This window comes from Ictalurus punctatus, chromosome 12 (assembly GCF_001660625.3).
Source record: "Ictalurus punctatus breed USDA103 chromosome 12, Coco_2.0, whole genome shotgun sequence".
NCBI classification, from domain to species: domain Eukaryota; kingdom Metazoa; phylum Chordata; class Actinopteri; order Siluriformes; family Ictaluridae; genus Ictalurus; species Ictalurus punctatus.
In genome coordinates this window covers 16413711-16430116 of record NC_030427.2, presented here as the reverse complement: position 1 = coordinate 16430116, position 16406 = coordinate 16413711, and the positions used below count along the sequence as shown (strand labels likewise).

Genomic DNA, 16406 nt, shown 5'->3' with positions numbered 1-16406 from the left:
GCCTGTGTGAAAATGTATTTGCCCCTGTATCTACTAATTCCCCAAATCTATGAAACTGCATTCATAATGGGGTTCAGCTGGACTAGACACATCCAGGCCTGATTACTGCAAACCCTGTTCAATCAAATCAACACTTAAATAGAACTTTTTCAACAGCCTGAAGTTAGTTAAAAGATCTTACCCAGTAACACACTGCCAAAGTTGAAAGAAATTCCAGAAATGAGAAGGAAGAAGGAGATTGAAATACATCAGTCTGGGAAGGGTTACAAAGCTATTTCAAAGGCTTTTGGATGCCAAAGAACCACAGTGAGAGCCATAATCTCCAAATGGAAAAACTCAGCACAGTAGTGAACTTTCCAAGAAGTGGCTGATGTTCCAAAATTCCTCCAAGATCATCAGTAAAGGTCACTTTATAAAGGTTCATGACTCCACTATCAGAAAGACACTGGGCAAATATGGCATCCATGGAAGAGTGGCGAGGTGAAAACCATTACTAACCCAGAAGAACATTAAGGATCATCTGAATTTTGCCAAAACACACTTTTGATGATCCTCAAACCTTTTTGGAGAATGTTCTGTGGACTGATGTGTCGAACGTGGAACTGTTTGGAAGACAGGAGTCCCGTTACATCTGGAGTAAACCAAACACAGAATTCCATAAAAAGAACATCATAGCTACGGTCAGGCATGGTGGTGGAAGTGCGATGGTGTGGGGATGCTTTGCTGCTTCAGGGCCTGGGCAACTTGCAATAATTGAGAGAAACATGAATTCTGCTCTCTACCAGAAAATCCTAAAGGAGAATGTCCTTTCAGCCCTTTCAGTTGAAACTCAAGAGCAACTGGATTATGCAGCAAGAGAGTGATCCAAAGCATAGGAGTAAGTCCTAGTCCTAGAAATAAGTGAAAGAATGATGTCCAGTGATCAGAAGTGTTTGGTTGCAGTTATTGCTGCTATAGGTGGCACCACCAGATTTTCAGTTTAAGTGGGAAATTAGTTGTTCACATGGGTGATAGTGTTGGATAACTTTTTTTTTTTTTAAATAAAAACTGTATTATGCGTTTAGTCAGGTTGCCTTTGTTTTATGTTGTATTTTGTTTGAAGATCAAAAACTATTTAGTATGAGATATACACAATAACAGAAGAAACCATTTTGTCACATGATAAAATAGAACAAAAGTAATAAAATAAGTAATAATTCTTCTTTCTTTATACTCATGATATGATTCAGTGTCACTGTGACAGAAATTGTTTTTATAGTTTCCATGATCTCAATCCTTCTACAGTTCTACAGCTTCCACAGCAGCGGAGAGTCTGTATTTTTCTACTACAAAGACAGAACCTTGACTCTTGCGGAATCCGAAAGAGGCCGAATAGAGACTAACAAGGACTTGAGAGATTTCTCAGTGTCCATCAGCAACGTGAGCAAATACGACACTGGAGTTTACTGGTGCAGATTTAACAAACGTGACGTATATACCTTCAGTGAGAGGACGTGCCTGATAGTCCTGCCAGGTAAGCATGTTTAGATTTTCTCCCGAAAGTGATGATTTATGCAGAAAACACTTACTGCTGGTGTATTTATTACATCTTATGTGTGTAATTTCTGTGTGTGTGTGTATGTGTGTGTGTGCGTTTGTGTATTTACAGAAATCGATTGGAACCTGTCCATGTACTGTGTGTGATCGGTACTGGCACACACACAGGCACACACACACAGACACACAGACATATACACACACACACACACACACACACCCCACACACACACTCCACACATGCACACACAAGCATGCATACATGCGCACACACACGCACACACACACACACACACACACACACACAGTGCATGTTGTACTGCTCTCACACCATACTGTTGTGTTCTGTTTGGCTGAGAGCAGTACAATGTGTTCTGATTGGCTGAGAGCAGTAGAAACGATAACTCGTAAAACATAATAAGTTATGTAAATGTTACTGTATGTGACTACGCATATGGGAAGGCTGTATAGTTTTTTTTAATTTAAAAGTTTTTAAATGAATCTGAGTGTGTTTGGGCTCAAGTCGTAACCTCCTGGCAGAGGCAACCAAGTTTTGGGTTAAATAAACCTTATGTTTCATGTGAAATTTATGATGATAGCAATCTTCACAAGAGCCACAAAACAGAGCCAAAGTATCAGTGAATCATACTGATGACTTCTGTGGCCAAAATCGTTGATTTGAGTCTTATCTGATCCCAAAGCACTATTCCAGTTCTAGTTCCACTGAGACCTGCTAGAGAAGAGTTTCCTGTTTTTTTTTAATTATGGGTTAAATGATACTTTACGGTTAAAAGTTGTGGTTTTCTTGCCTAAGACAGTGCTGTACTTTTTGTTTTCTTTTCTTTCTGTGTGAGTGAAGCAGTGTTGTGTTCACAGACACTGTATATGCCAAATGTGTTTTTCTAAACTCAGACAATTAATTGATCAATAAATAGAATATGTATATATATATATATATATATATATATATATATATATATATATATATATATATATATATATATATAAACATATAACACTTTTTGAACAAGTATTAAGAATCTGTAATTTACCTAAGTGCCTTCAGTAACTAAAGAAAAAATAAGAGATGAATACATACATGTATTGTATGCATGCTTTAGAAATGATGCTTTTGTTGATCGGCATCTGGTAAACTTACCCTATTTAAAAAACCCACCAGCTGTCAGTTCAGACAGAAGCATGTTAGAAAAAGTAACAGCGTCTGTAGCATGAGACTGACTCTGGATCAGTACATTGTTGAGGTATTTAATAAACACAGGGGTAAAATAAAAAATAGGCATGAATAAATGCATTTTTTAAAAAAAAGTGTGTTCTTTTTGTTTTTTATTGAATGATTTTCTCTGCAGACAGGAAACACAACCGGATCTTATTGCTGTAAATATCACAGACCATTAACATTAAAAACTGTATTAAAATAACATTAAAAAATAAAATATTTTGAAATGGTAAAATGTTGTAGCCTGTAAGCATAACAGACAGGAAATTTCATATATGTGTGTGTGTGTGCGTGTGTGTGTGTGTGTGTGTGTGTGTGTGTGTGTGTGTGTGTGTGTCAGTTTGTGGGTGTTGTGTGGTACACAGTTTTCCTATGTGATTCAAATACCATAGAGAGGCAAATAGATTTTGCAGCAGAAGAGATGAAGCTTGTTCCACTGCACACACTCGTCCTGCTCAGTGTGTTCCTCCACTCTGGCTCCTTTTCAGGTGTGTGTGTGTTTTATATCACATTTAGAAGTGTGTTATTTTCTGTATGAGTATTTGTTATCTGTGGAAGTACGTTCTTTAGGAATGAGTTTTTGAAAATTATTTTCGGAGTATTTATTTCATTAGGAGTGATGTAGTGTGGTTTTAGGAGTATTTATTTCATTAGAAGTGATGTAGTGTGAGTTTAGGAGCATTTATTTCATTAGGAGTGATGTAGTGTGGTTTTAGGAGTATTTATTTCATTAGGAGTGATGTAGTGTGGTTTTAGGAGTATTTATTTCATTAGAAGTGATGTAGTGTGAGTTTAGGAGTATTTATTTCATTAGAAGTGATGTAGTGTGATTTTAGGAGTATTTATTTCATTAGAAGTGATGTAGTGTGATTTTAGGAGTATTTATCTCATTAGAAGTGATGTAGTGTGATTTTAGGAGTATTTATCTCATTAGAAGTGATGTAGTGTGATTTTAGGAGTATTTATCTCATTAGAAGTGATGTAGTGTGATTTTAGGAGTATTTATCTCATTAGAAGTGATGTAGTGTGATTTTAGGAGTATTTATCTCATTAGGAGTGATGTAGTGTGATTTTAGGAGTATTTATCTCATTAGGAGTGATGTAGTGTGGTTTTAGGAGTATTTATTTCATTAGAAGTGATGTAGTGTGAGTTTAGGAGTATTTATTTCATTAGAAGTGATGTAGTGTGAGTTTAGGAGTATTTATCTCATTAGGAGTGATGTAGTGTGATTTTAGGAGTATTTATCTCATTAGGAGTGATGCAGTGTGGTTTTAGGAGTATTTATCTCATTAGGAGAAATGTAGTATGATTTTTTTTTTTTTTTTTTGGGGGGGGGGGGGAGTATTTAGGAGTGTAAATGAATGGTGTGTGCTGTCATTTTGAGTGTCTTTTGATTTTTTTCAGTAGTATTTAGCTCCACTGCTCCACTGATTGAACTGTAAACTGTAATTGCTCTAAAATTAAGACAATTTTAAAAAACCTTTTTATTAGTATAAGAAGTAGGTTATGGCTTGCTGTATCAGTAATGTTGTTGTTTTTGTATCTTAAGCAGTGTTTCATGGTTTTAGTAGTACTTTATACCTTAATTAGTATTTTGAATCTGATGTTTTATTTTTTATATGCTTTTTAAGTATGTGTTTTTCTGTCCATGCTGTATTTACCTACAGGGACTCAGAAATAATTTATTCTATTGATGTGTATATTTGCATGTTGGTTATGTATTTATATATGTGTTTATATACACTATAAATGTTGTTGTGTGTAGATTGTGATGGCCAGTTTGAACCCCTGTTTGTGCAAGTTGGGGAAAATGCCACCATCAATTGCAGCATCCCAGACCCAGATCAGGACGGAGTTTACTTTTACAGACAGCGAGAGAAGTAAGCTGCGTGTTTTGTTTACTTTTTTTTTTACATAAACTGTAGGAATTATCTCACACACCCAAGAGACCATTAGAACTATAACACTATACATTTAATGTCTATTTTCTTATATATAAAATATGTAATAACAAAACATGAATAAAAAAACAAAGATGTTCTCTGTCAGTGTCATGTTTTGTAGTTTTTATAATTTATTCACACTATAATGTCTCTTACGTTCTTACTCTTACAATCCTTCTTCAACTTCTACATCAGCACAGAGTCGCTGTTCTACTATTTCAAAGACGGAACCTTGACTCCTGTGGAATCCGTAAAAGGCCGAGTGGAGACGAACAAGAACTTGAGAGATTTCTCAGTGTCCATCAGCAACGTGAGCGAGAATGACAGCGGAGTTTACTGGTGCAAATTTAACAAACTTGACTCATATAACAACAGTCCGAGGACGTGTCTGATAATTCAGTCAGGTAAGCATGTTTATAATTGAACTTTATCCTGAAAAGAAGTGATTCAATAGAAAATATTATTATTAGCATTATCTAGTATATATTTTGCAACAGATAGGTCCGGTTCACTAATCCGATTGGACAAGCAAAGTTCCAGGAGTGCTGATATGTAGTATAACAGCACTGGGACATTTCACTGTGTGTATCACTCTGCTTCTCTTTGTTTACTGTATACAACAAATTCATAACACTGAAATCATTACTACACATACTACAGGCTGTCAGTCAATCAGCTGTTATACAGTCTGCTGTGTGTGTGTGTGTGTGTGTGTGCGCGTGCACGCGTGTGTGTGTGGATCTGTTGCTGTGTGTGGGTTTTTTTTTTTTTTTTTTTTTACAGGAAACAATATTTTCAATAAGAAAATATGCAGAACGGAAAGTGAATGTAACTGCTTTATGAACTGGATTGTGATTGCTGTGCTGTCACTCATCGTTGTGGTCCTGGCGGGTTTACTGGTATGCACACACACACACACACACACACACACACACACATAATTATTGCAAAAAATTTGTCTGCTGCTGCACTTTATTGTTTTCTCTCTCTCTCTCTCTCTCTCTCTCTCTCTCTCTCTCTCTCTCTCTCTCTCTCTCTCTCTCGCTCTCTCTGTAGGTGAAACTGTGTTGTGATCGTGGACAGTACACCCCGAAGCAGCATCCATCTAACGGTGTGTATGAGGTCATGCGTGGCAACACCGCGAGGGCACTCAATAACCCGGCGTACGAGTCCAGCCAGAGACGCACACATTCTGATTTAAGCTGATAGATGTAAGATTTCACCTTCTTTCTTCATACTAAATTGAAATCATTGAGTAGTACAGCTAAATGACATCTCAGTGACACCAAAGGTGTATTATTTAGTCCAGAAGTTCACCACTCTGAGGTTGTTGTTGTTGTTTGTTATGACAGTTCAGTGTCTTTGGTGTTGGAGGAACACATGTTAGTTAGCCTGGATGCTGAGGGTAATTACAGTGTAATTTTATTCAGATTTTTTTTAGTAGTTCCCCAAAACATCTGAGGTAAATGTTGATGTTCTGGATGTTTCTATCTCATTTCCACTCTCGTTGTGTCTTTACACTGTCTATAAGAGACTTAAAAGCTAGCTAACTCACTATCCTCAGCCAATAGCAAGATTATATGTGGCATCCATGTTTTACAGTTGCTTAGCAACAGTGTTTTCCTGACTTTAATTATTTGAATGTCAGCTGTCATGATGTTAAAAACATTTTTCTACCTGCACTTACTGGCCCTTTCTGGTGCTTACTGGCCCAGTATTATATCAATAAATCTAATTTATATATAAATATAATACGTTTCTAAATATGTATAATGGAACATTCTATAGGAAATGTATTTGTGTTTTATGTAATTATTTAAAAGGTTACTGAAAAAACACTGAAACTTAACAAAAAAAATTTGTTTTTGTGCAAATGTATAAAACCATACTGTAACTTTGTAATGACGTGCCTTCAATAAATAAAGATAGATAAATAGTTATTTTAGCATTTTCTGACCTTCACTAGTACAGTAGCTCCATACAGATGAAATGTTTTGCACTTTTTTGTGTAATTTTCAGTAAAAATTATTCACTAACAAATAACAAACTTATTTGATCTAAGTTATAAAATAGAAATAACATAACTTTTTAGTCTTGATCATCTAGACAGTCTGGAAACAGAGTACGTTTGTCTCTCACAGCGTCTGCGGTATACGTCCCTGTGAACGAGCTGTTGCTATAGAAACGATAACATATTAGAACGAGCGCATTAATGTAAACCTGCGCTAATGTCTGCTATAGAGGATTAATCAACACCTTCTAACCAATAAGAATCCAGAATTCAGCAGCGCTGTAGTGTTTACTGTAGAAAGCTGTAAACACAGGATATTGATAAGCAATCATCATCAACTTCCTGTAGAGACAACAGACAGATTTGTCGAAACTGTGGTGTTGTTGTGACTGGTTGTGGTAATTACCGTAATTCTGACCTGTAATTTTGCACAGTGCTGGTGGCATCAGAACAATGTCTCTGAAATCATGATGGCCACTGAGTTCACCACATGGCCCCTGTGCTGTAACATACACCACTGTAGGCACCCACTTGACTTACCGGCTTCATAACCCACAGCAGTAACACGTGTGTTTTACTGTCCCATTTGCAAATGTGATATGGTTGTGATGGGCCTTAATGTGCTGGGTTACATGTATAATTACTAAAGGTATTTCTTGTGGTGCGGTTGTGAATCTAATAAAGATAAAGATTAAAAAAAGAGAAAAGAATAATAGTAGTAATAATAATAATGGTAATATGTACACTCATAATATGTACACTATGAACACCTCAATGTATGTACAAATGAATACAAATATGAATATATACAGATGAGTAACACCTTGTTTATATACAGATAAGTGTTAAAATGTTTATTGCACAGTTAACAGTAGTAGTTGGGCAACAAGTAGTGAATAATAAGTGAATAAATGTTCATATTAGAGAATTATTGTGGACGTGTTGGCTGATGATGCAAAAACAACTAGCAGTGCTACATTATGTTGTTTTCTGCATTAAAGAGTCTGACTGCTGTAGGGATGAAGGACCTGTGGTAGCGCTCCTTCTTACACTGAGGGTGCAGCAGTCTGCTGCTGAAGGAGCTGCTCAGGGACCCCAATGTCTCATACAGGGGGTTAGAGGAATCGCCCATGATTGACGACAGCTTAGCTAACATCCTCCTCTCCCCCACCAGCTCTATGCTGTCCAGAGGGTACACCAGGAATTTAAAATCTTACATATTAATACAGGTTTTTAAATCTCAATTTACCCACATTCACTCACAGGACTGAACTGAACTGTGGATTATAGCAACTTCTACTGTTGTTGAATATAGATGTGGCCCGTTTTTTTGTTTTGTTTTTTGAGACTCGGTAACTAATTAAACTCAAATTAAATAATTGGTTAAACGTTACTAGCTACATACACTCACTCACACATGCACCATCTATCCTACTTCCTTCAAAGCTTTATTTCTCTTTATAATGTCTCCTTATGACAGGAGAAGAAACCACGGTTATCATATTCCCCTCACGTTTGCGGGCCCTAATTGCATTTAGGAACTGAAGTTGTGAGCGGGGAAGTGAAGAAATGTCAGACTACACGCGCCGTCGAGTTGGTTCCCGGGAATCGTTTGGATTTGTTGCTTCTTTATTGCGTCTTAAGGAATTTACATAGAATTAAGAAAACCTCGGTTTGAATGTCACTGAAATCACGGCTCCATGACATGTATGTATGTGGAAAATAAATGTTGGACTGTCACTTTGATGCTTGCTAGTGTGAATGCAGGGTTATGCAGGCTTAGCAAACATTCTTTATCATCTCCATCTAAATCACATCCTCATGCTAGTGTACAAATAGAGAGGAATTATTAGCACAGCAAGATAAACACACAAGTCAAGTTTCTTCATTTGATTTTAATATTATTGGTAATTATTGTTTGTTGAAGAGGAAGTCAGTGTTTGTGCATGTTTACTCTAGCCAAACACATTGCACCTTTATTTAAAGGAGTCGACTTATGAGTCATAAACATGTGTGAAATGATGCATGATCTTCAGACATCATTTCCATGAGAGTGAAGAGATGCGTGTTACTTCACATGTTTCTGAAAGTGAGAAGTGGTTTGAAAGACTCTCTGTGGCTTCAAAGGTTTGAGATCATTTCCTGTTTGTCGAAGACTGTATCTACCAGTTTTTTCTCGGTCCTGTCCGACTTTAAAGGAAAACCGTTTCCATTTACATACTTTGTACACACTGGTAGTAAAATACTGAGTGAAGGAGTTACTGTTACCTCCTTCAAGTTGATTATTTTCTTAAAAAAGCACATCCAGCTATTGCCCAACAATTCCAAAATTTGTTACAGAACTGTGTCATACTTTTTAAAAACCCATTTACAGTTACATTTAATGTTGTGCAAAGTTGGCAAGACAAGTTAGTTACTGTTCTCACTAATATTAAACATCGTTCCTATACCTAGTTTCCTCTGTCTAGAAGTTAATAAGACAAAAAGAGAGAACAAAGAAATAAAGACAGATAGAGAGAGAAGCAAACAAAGCAAAAGATAACAAAAACAAATATTTTTTTAAAGCAGAAAGAAAAAAGAGAAAATGAAAAGCGTATGAGTGAGGGCCTTGTGAGAGACGTGTGGGAGATGTGTGAGAGATGTGTGTGCATGTGTGTGTGTATGCTTAAATGAAAGTCGCTGATGGGTTAACTTTTATTATATGAGTATACTTCAAAGAGAAATTAATTTTTAAAAGTTTAACCCTTTTTTTATGATCCATTTGATCTTCCTGCTAAAAGAAACCTACAATAAAAATGTTTATAAAAAATGTTTGAATTTGAAATGTGCAAGTAAAGTGAAATTTGAAAAAGTTGCTATTTTAAATGTACTCCAGTATTAAAGAATAAAAATTATTTGTACTGATGAAATTAAGTTAACATCATGTTTTTATGTGAAACATAAAGCAATTTCAAGTGTGCAATATTTAATAGCTAGAATTCAACTTCATAGACGGTTCTGTTAGCTACATTAGTCACTGCTAGTCTAACCTGGCTTTAGCAAAGGAAAAATTCTAACTTAGATAAATAAATCCAGCTAATGTTTGCAAATTTTTTAAACTAGCCTCAACATGAGTATTCGTATTAGATGGCGTTCGTTACTTCTAGCAAGCTGAAGGACACGTCTCATTTTCTACCAGCCTGTGTTTATGCTGGTGAAGGGCTGGGCATGCTCATCCTCACATCCACACTGCATGTCTTTTAAACTGATTGGATGCTAAACTCAGCCCATGGGATTGATGTCATTAGCTGGATGAGAGGATGAGAGAAGAAGAAAAAAAAACATAAGGAGAAAAAAGTACTTTTTATCTTGGAAATGTAACTAAGTAAGAATACAAGTATTCCCATTTCAACAATACTCAAGTAAAGTGTAAACACACCAAAATAATACTTAAATATAGTAGTGAAAAACAGTCACTCAAGTATTATCCAGCCTTGTCTTTAGTAATAATGGAAATTACATAAATAAATAAATAAAATAAAGAGAAAATAAAATCTAGTTTTTTAAACATTTGCACCAACTGCACAGATGACTGCTCTGCTGATTACATATGTGTCATAGGAGCTGTGTTAGCATGCCAGTGTTAATCCACTTTTAAACACAGATAAGGTTTAAATTTGAATTAGTATGATGTGTTTTCACACTTATGTAGCCACTGAAACACACTCTGAACTATAAAAAACCAGCACAATCAACCACAAGGTTTTCCAGCGACAACAGTCTGACCTTCAGCTCATTGCGGACAACTGACATTTTGCACATAACCTGTTTTCGTAGAAATGCATTTAAGATAAATAAGTCAAATAAGTAAAACGAAGTAAATAAGGTTAGGGTGCCGAGATAAACAGTATACAGGTAAACAGCATGACACATGCAATAAAATCTGGTAGAGTAGATGCAGATGTGCAAATAACAGTCTGATATAAATAACCGTAATAATGACAGATCACTGCAGTAAATTGCAAGTACCTGGAAATAACTGCAGATAAATACAGTGATGTAGAATACATCATCATATGGTGTGTAATGCCAGTGTTTAGTTATTAGATGGAGTTTGGCATTAGTGCAGCTGAAGGGAAGAAGAAACTTTTGTTCGGCAATAGATAATTTTTCTGATGTGTGTGGGTGAGAGTGAGTGAGAGAGAATTATTACTATGCTCTTGTCCTGACAGAATTCTCCCTCAATTCAATTCAACATACTTTATTGGCATAATTGTTTACATACTGACACGAATCAAGGATGGGTTCGGAAGCAATCGCAGATATATAACGTTTATTTAAACAATCAGACAACAAAACAAAGACACTAAGACACTAAAATACTGACATGAAACAAAACACGGGAACATGGAACACGTGAGTCTAAGACAACGAAAGACAGAAACAGTGCAGACAATGGCGATATATACACACACACGAGTGCTCATTAACAGAAACGTGGATCAGGTGCTCATGTGACATGTAGCGCAGTGGCTGATGGGAACTAGAGTCCAGAGTTTCCTGATACATGACAGAACGCGAGGCAAAAGGGAAGGAATGATGCTTTCCGCGGAGAATGAGGGGGGAACGATGTCCTCCGTGGAGCAGGAAGGGGGAGTGACATACGGTGCGCAGCAAAGAAGAGGAGCGACGTCCTCGGCGGAGCAGGAAGGCGGAGCGACGTCCTCGGCGCAGCAGGAAGGCGGAGGGACGTCCTCGGCGGAGCTGGAAGGCTGAACGAGATCCATAATGGGGGGGGGTGGTATTAGCCCCGACCACAGACTCCCCCTCCTATTGGCGTGTCATGGCGTAGTCCTTCATGAACATGAGGTGTGAGTTGAAGGCCAGGTAATTCCTGGCGACCTGCTGCTTTCATAGCACAGCTTGGCACTCCTCCGCTTCTTGGCGTAGCGTGGCGAAGTACTCCACTAACATCGGTGGCATTCTGACGCCCCAGTCGTCCATCCTGGCGAACTGCTGCTTCCGACTGAAGGTCTTTCGTTCTGTCACGAATCAAGGATGGTTTCGGAAGCAATCGCAGATATATATAAGGTTTATTTAAACAGTCAAACAACTGAGAAGCACACCCACATTGCTATGTCAGAAATATCAGTCTATACTAACGGAGGCCTGTGAAACAGTGTTTAATCTGTTTTACTAAGTGGGACGTGAGAACTGAAGATTATTTTCCTAACAATGAAATGTTCATCAATACAGTAACAGAACTAATGAAGGGTAAGCGATAGGAAAATTTGATTAAGCCTAGATTTTGGCCGAGTGCCAAAAATAATTATTTGACTTTTTAAAATGTTTTTACATTTAAGTGTGGTTTTTGTTAGTTGCACTCATAGAAAAGAGACATCAAACATCTCCTCACTAAATATTAACAGTGCAAGAGATGGTAGAGTTGGTAAAGGCCTTATGTGGACATACAGTTGTGGATCATTAAAATTGCATTTAGATTTTTAATTTAGTCCTTTCCTGAATAAACAATTTCACACCACAGATGTTTACATATAGTCCACAAAACATAATAATAACGAAATTTGCACCTTTGCACAAGTGTATGCATGATTCTTAATACAGTGTGTTGTTACTTGGATGATCAACGACTGTTATGTTTTATGATAGTTGTTCTCGGGTCCCTTGTTTGTTTCTTGACTAGTTAATCTAGTTAAGTTCCCCATGTTCTCTCCTTTGTGGCTGGAGCATTATGTTTGGGTTATGTTATGTTTTGTGTTTGTTTCCTTATTTCCATTTGATGTTATTTGTATTATGCATAGTCTTTTTGATAGTTTAAGTATTTTTTTTAAGTACCACATTGCTCCGGTCACTGAACGAGAGCTATGAAAGTTCAAAAGTTTACAGCCAGTGGGATGTAAACTTTTGAACTTTCGTATGCTCTCGTTCGGTGACAGGAGCAATGTGGTGGATTTATAACACTTTTATTCATTTGAGGAAATATTGTAGTAGCACAGCGGCTTGTGGTCGTTAAAGTCAAATATGATAAAACTGTGTGTTTATGCACCTGTGGTACCACAATTTCTATAGAAACGAACAGAATCCATCACTAAGTGTGACATGAACCATTACGTAGTGTTAGGAGGAGATTTAATTGCACAAGCAGTGTTCTACCCAGAACCAGATCCAGCTTTGAGATATATTTACAGGAAAGTGCAGCAATAGTGGAATCAGTGCACTAAAAACAATCCACTCTTAGGGTCACAAAGAGCATTATTCAGACAGTTAAGGAGCTTTAAGCTTTGAGTTCAGGTCTTTCTGGGACCACCACTAGTCCATTGCCAAGTTCAGATACTCCAGAGTAAGAAAATAAATCACTAGATGAGTCGCTGAGTTTAAGAGCACAGGAGCATTGATCAGATCACACTTTCAGAACATTTCTAAAATGGATGCCGTGTGCTGTTCTTTAGCCGGAGAAAAAGAATGGACAGAGCAGGTTCATTCATTGCCTTTGCTCAGATGAAGGTCAGGAGCTCCAGAAGCTGGCAGAGATCAAGAATAGCACTGTGAAGTTCTTCTTTACATCAGGGAGCATAGAGAGGACCAGGCAGTGTCTCAGTGGGTTTATGAAGTAGTTTGATGTGAGCCAATCATACACTCTTAAAAATAAAGTTTCTTCCTTGTTTTTTTTGTTGTTGTTGTTTTTTTTACAGCACCATATGTTCTGAAAAGAACCTTGTACTTGTACCATTTTTCATTGTATAGGGTTCTTGAGTTGAGCTCTGTAAGTTCTTTATGTTTCATTATAGGTTCTTCAGAGCAGTGTATTGGTTCTACAAATTGGTTCTACAAGATATCATCCCTTAACAGATTAAATGAACCCTATAAGGTTCTTTGTGGGACAGAAAAATGTTCTCCTGGCATCAATCTTAATAACCTTACTTTGGTTCGTTAAAGCACTAAGATTTTTTTTTTTAGCGAACTTATGACAACATGCTGTGTAGAACCATTTCTGGGTTCCAGTAAATAGATGGTTCTCTATAGAACTTGAGTGTAAAAGGATCTTTGTGCAACTTAAAAGGTTCTGCTATGTTATCAGGCTGAAAACCCTTTCTGGTTCTAATTGGAACCTTTATTTTTAAGAGTGCAAGATCCTCTATAGAGAAGGTGATCTACGAGCCTTGCAGGTCCAGGGTTGGTAATAGTTATATCATTAGAGACATTCTGGATGTGTCTGATCTTGGTTGTCTTCAGTTTGGGTTCATTTCATTAGGCCATGAAAAGGCATTTGATCAAGTAGAGCACAAATACCTCTGGGACAAATACCTCTGTTTGGTTTCCCCCCAATGTTTGTTTCTGTGTCAAAGGTAGTCTATAGTAAGACTGATAGTGTACCAAATGTCACTGGTGGTATATGCGCCCCTTTTAAAGGAGGGGAATCAGGCAGGGATTTTCTCTATCAAGAATACTGTACATCAGATTAATAGAACCAAGGATTAACTGCATTAGAAAGAAACTTGCAGGAGTTCAAGAGTGCAGGACAAACTGGGAGGGGATTTTAAAATCATTTTCGTTAGAAAATGTGACCATCTCTCACTGTCTCACATTGGATTTTATATTTGGGAAGGACGTTAAAAATGAACAACTTGATAAAGTCCTCACTGTGACATCATCTCTCTGTTCCTGCACCTCCAAAAGGACTTGTTACAAGTTTGCAAGCTTTTATTTTTTATTTGTTTTGGGGTGTCTTTTGGGGGACGGACGAACTACAAGTTGCACTGGGTTCAGCAGAGTGTTTTCTATTTACTAAAGGAGGAAAAGCGGAGCTTAATTTGAGCTGGATCCTGCATTCCGGAACCTTTTCATGTGGATCCAGCATCTCTGCAGCTAGATGAAAAGTGTCCCGCAGCTATATTATCAAAACACATAGTTTTAGTTTTTGATTCATCAAAAGTATAATAGAACAACAAAAAACGGCAATAGAAATGCTCAAATATTGCTAATAGCCAATCAATAGCCTCTTTCACATAATGTAATGCGTTGTAGAGTGTGTCATGGTGAAAAGAAAGCAATTATCATTACCAGCATTTTTAAGAACACAAACAAAATACTAAAAAGGCAGGAGTCCAAGAGCACGAGCTGCAGCAGGTGATTGATAAAGCAGTTTGGTTCACACGACTAGCAGTGATAACGCTAACCTGATTGTGGAAGGTTTTTAGTAGCGCTAACGAGGCTAAATGTTGTGAACCTGCTCATGGCTTTGAAAGTGAGATTGACTGCCGGAATTGAATAAAGTTAACAGCCCATGTACAGTCATTCAGGCTTTTAGGGTTTACAGTGACTCAAATAGACAAAAAAACCCAGAAGCACTGAGGCAGTTGTTGGCTACAGTGAACATCACACCAATCTCCAGTGGAGCGGGAGCGGGTTTCTCCAAAATTAATCTCATTTGTAGCTCACAACATGAATCCCTTCTCATCCACACCATCTCGTCTCTGATGTTTTTGAACATTGTGGGTCCACCGCTTACAAAGTTCAATCCCGAGCTGTTTGTGCATTCATGGATAATTAAGGGACACAGGGAAGAGGAGGAGGACACTGACATGACAGTTTTGTGGAATTTTTTGTCTTGGGTAAGACGATTTTTTTCCTTGACTCCAACCAAGCAGAAGCCACAACTGAGTCTATTGAAAGCCAAGATCAACTGATTAAACAGGTGGAATCAGGTGTGGCTGCTGCTTGGTTGGAATGAAAACCTGCACCCACACCGGACCTTTCCGAATAAGATTGGACACCCCTGCGTCTACCATATGGAAGGCACACTGCAGGTACAAGCTTTGACTCTTAATGGTAAATCTTATTACAAGGGGTATGTTATGGCTTTAACCCGGACTGAAGGAGCAGGTGGACACACCCTGGAGAGCTCACTGTGGTCTGTGTAATGGGGTGAGACCTATGTGGAGAGCGCTGTATAAACCACCTTTCACTTGCTAGCTGGTATTACTGCTGTTAATGTTTTAATGTTGTTGTTGTTGGTGGTGTTATAATTGTTTCACACACATCAGCAGTGTCAGAGGTTAACTGGGCTTTTTGATGTTTTAGAAGCACTTTTTCATCTATCCTGCTGAATCTTTTAACTTGCGTTTTTATTTTCTGGCTTTCTGTTCAATGAAAATGGCGGGTGATTCATTTTATTCTAGGACAAGCTAAAACGGCACACATCTACAATAGCAGAAAGAAAATGGATGAAACAGGAAAAGATTGTCATGTGTGCAATTGTGCAATTGTGTGGAAATGGCTGTATTGAGGTTTTATTACTGCATGCAAAACCTGGCTGGCTTTAAAAATGTGTGGGACTTTAGAGGAGCTCTCAGATAGTGATTGTTAATAAAGGACTGTTGAAAATAAACTCTCTCTCTCTCTCTCTCTCTCTCTCTCTCTCTCTCTCTCTCTGTCTGTCTGTCTCTCTCATTGCTATCTTGGTGACCACAGAAACCTACAGAGCGTGGTGAGATCAGTTATGCTCATCATTGGCTGAAAACCCTTCTCTACTGGATATTTACCTGAAATGAGAGCCACAAAGATCACTGAGGACAGCAATCACCCAGAACACACACTCGCTTACACATTGTACAATTACTTTGTCCACTAACCACCTATACATATTTACATCTTATGCATTTTTCATAAATTTTTGCA

At 37.6% G+C, this 16406-nt stretch overlaps 1 protein-coding gene across 2 annotated transcripts in view; it reads left to right on the top strand.

Annotated features, from left to right (window-relative positions):
• The first annotated feature begins 3087 nt into the window (after positions 1 to 3087).
• Positions 3088 to 16406, top strand: part of LOC108272639 (tyrosine-protein phosphatase non-receptor type substrate 1) — a 13556-nt gene continuing 237 nt past the window's right edge. The window contains exons 1-6 of one of the 2 annotated variants that reach the window (XM_017481173.3): positions 3088 to 3261; positions 4540 to 4654; positions 4913 to 5121; positions 5501 to 5616; positions 5774 to 5928; positions 7730 to 9292. In XM_017481173.3, coding sequence (XP_017336662.1) covers positions 3195 to 3261; positions 4540 to 4654; positions 4913 to 5121; positions 5501 to 5616; positions 5774 to 5923 — 657 coding nt within the window. In that variant the 5' untranslated portion in view covers positions 3088 to 3194 and the 3' untranslated portion in view covers positions 5924 to 5928; positions 7730 to 9292. Of the gene's footprint in view, positions 3262 to 4539; positions 4655 to 4912; positions 5122 to 5500; positions 5617 to 5773; positions 5929 to 7729; positions 9293 to 16199 lie in introns of those variants that run through there. The other variant, XM_017481172.3, reaches the window with a different exon arrangement.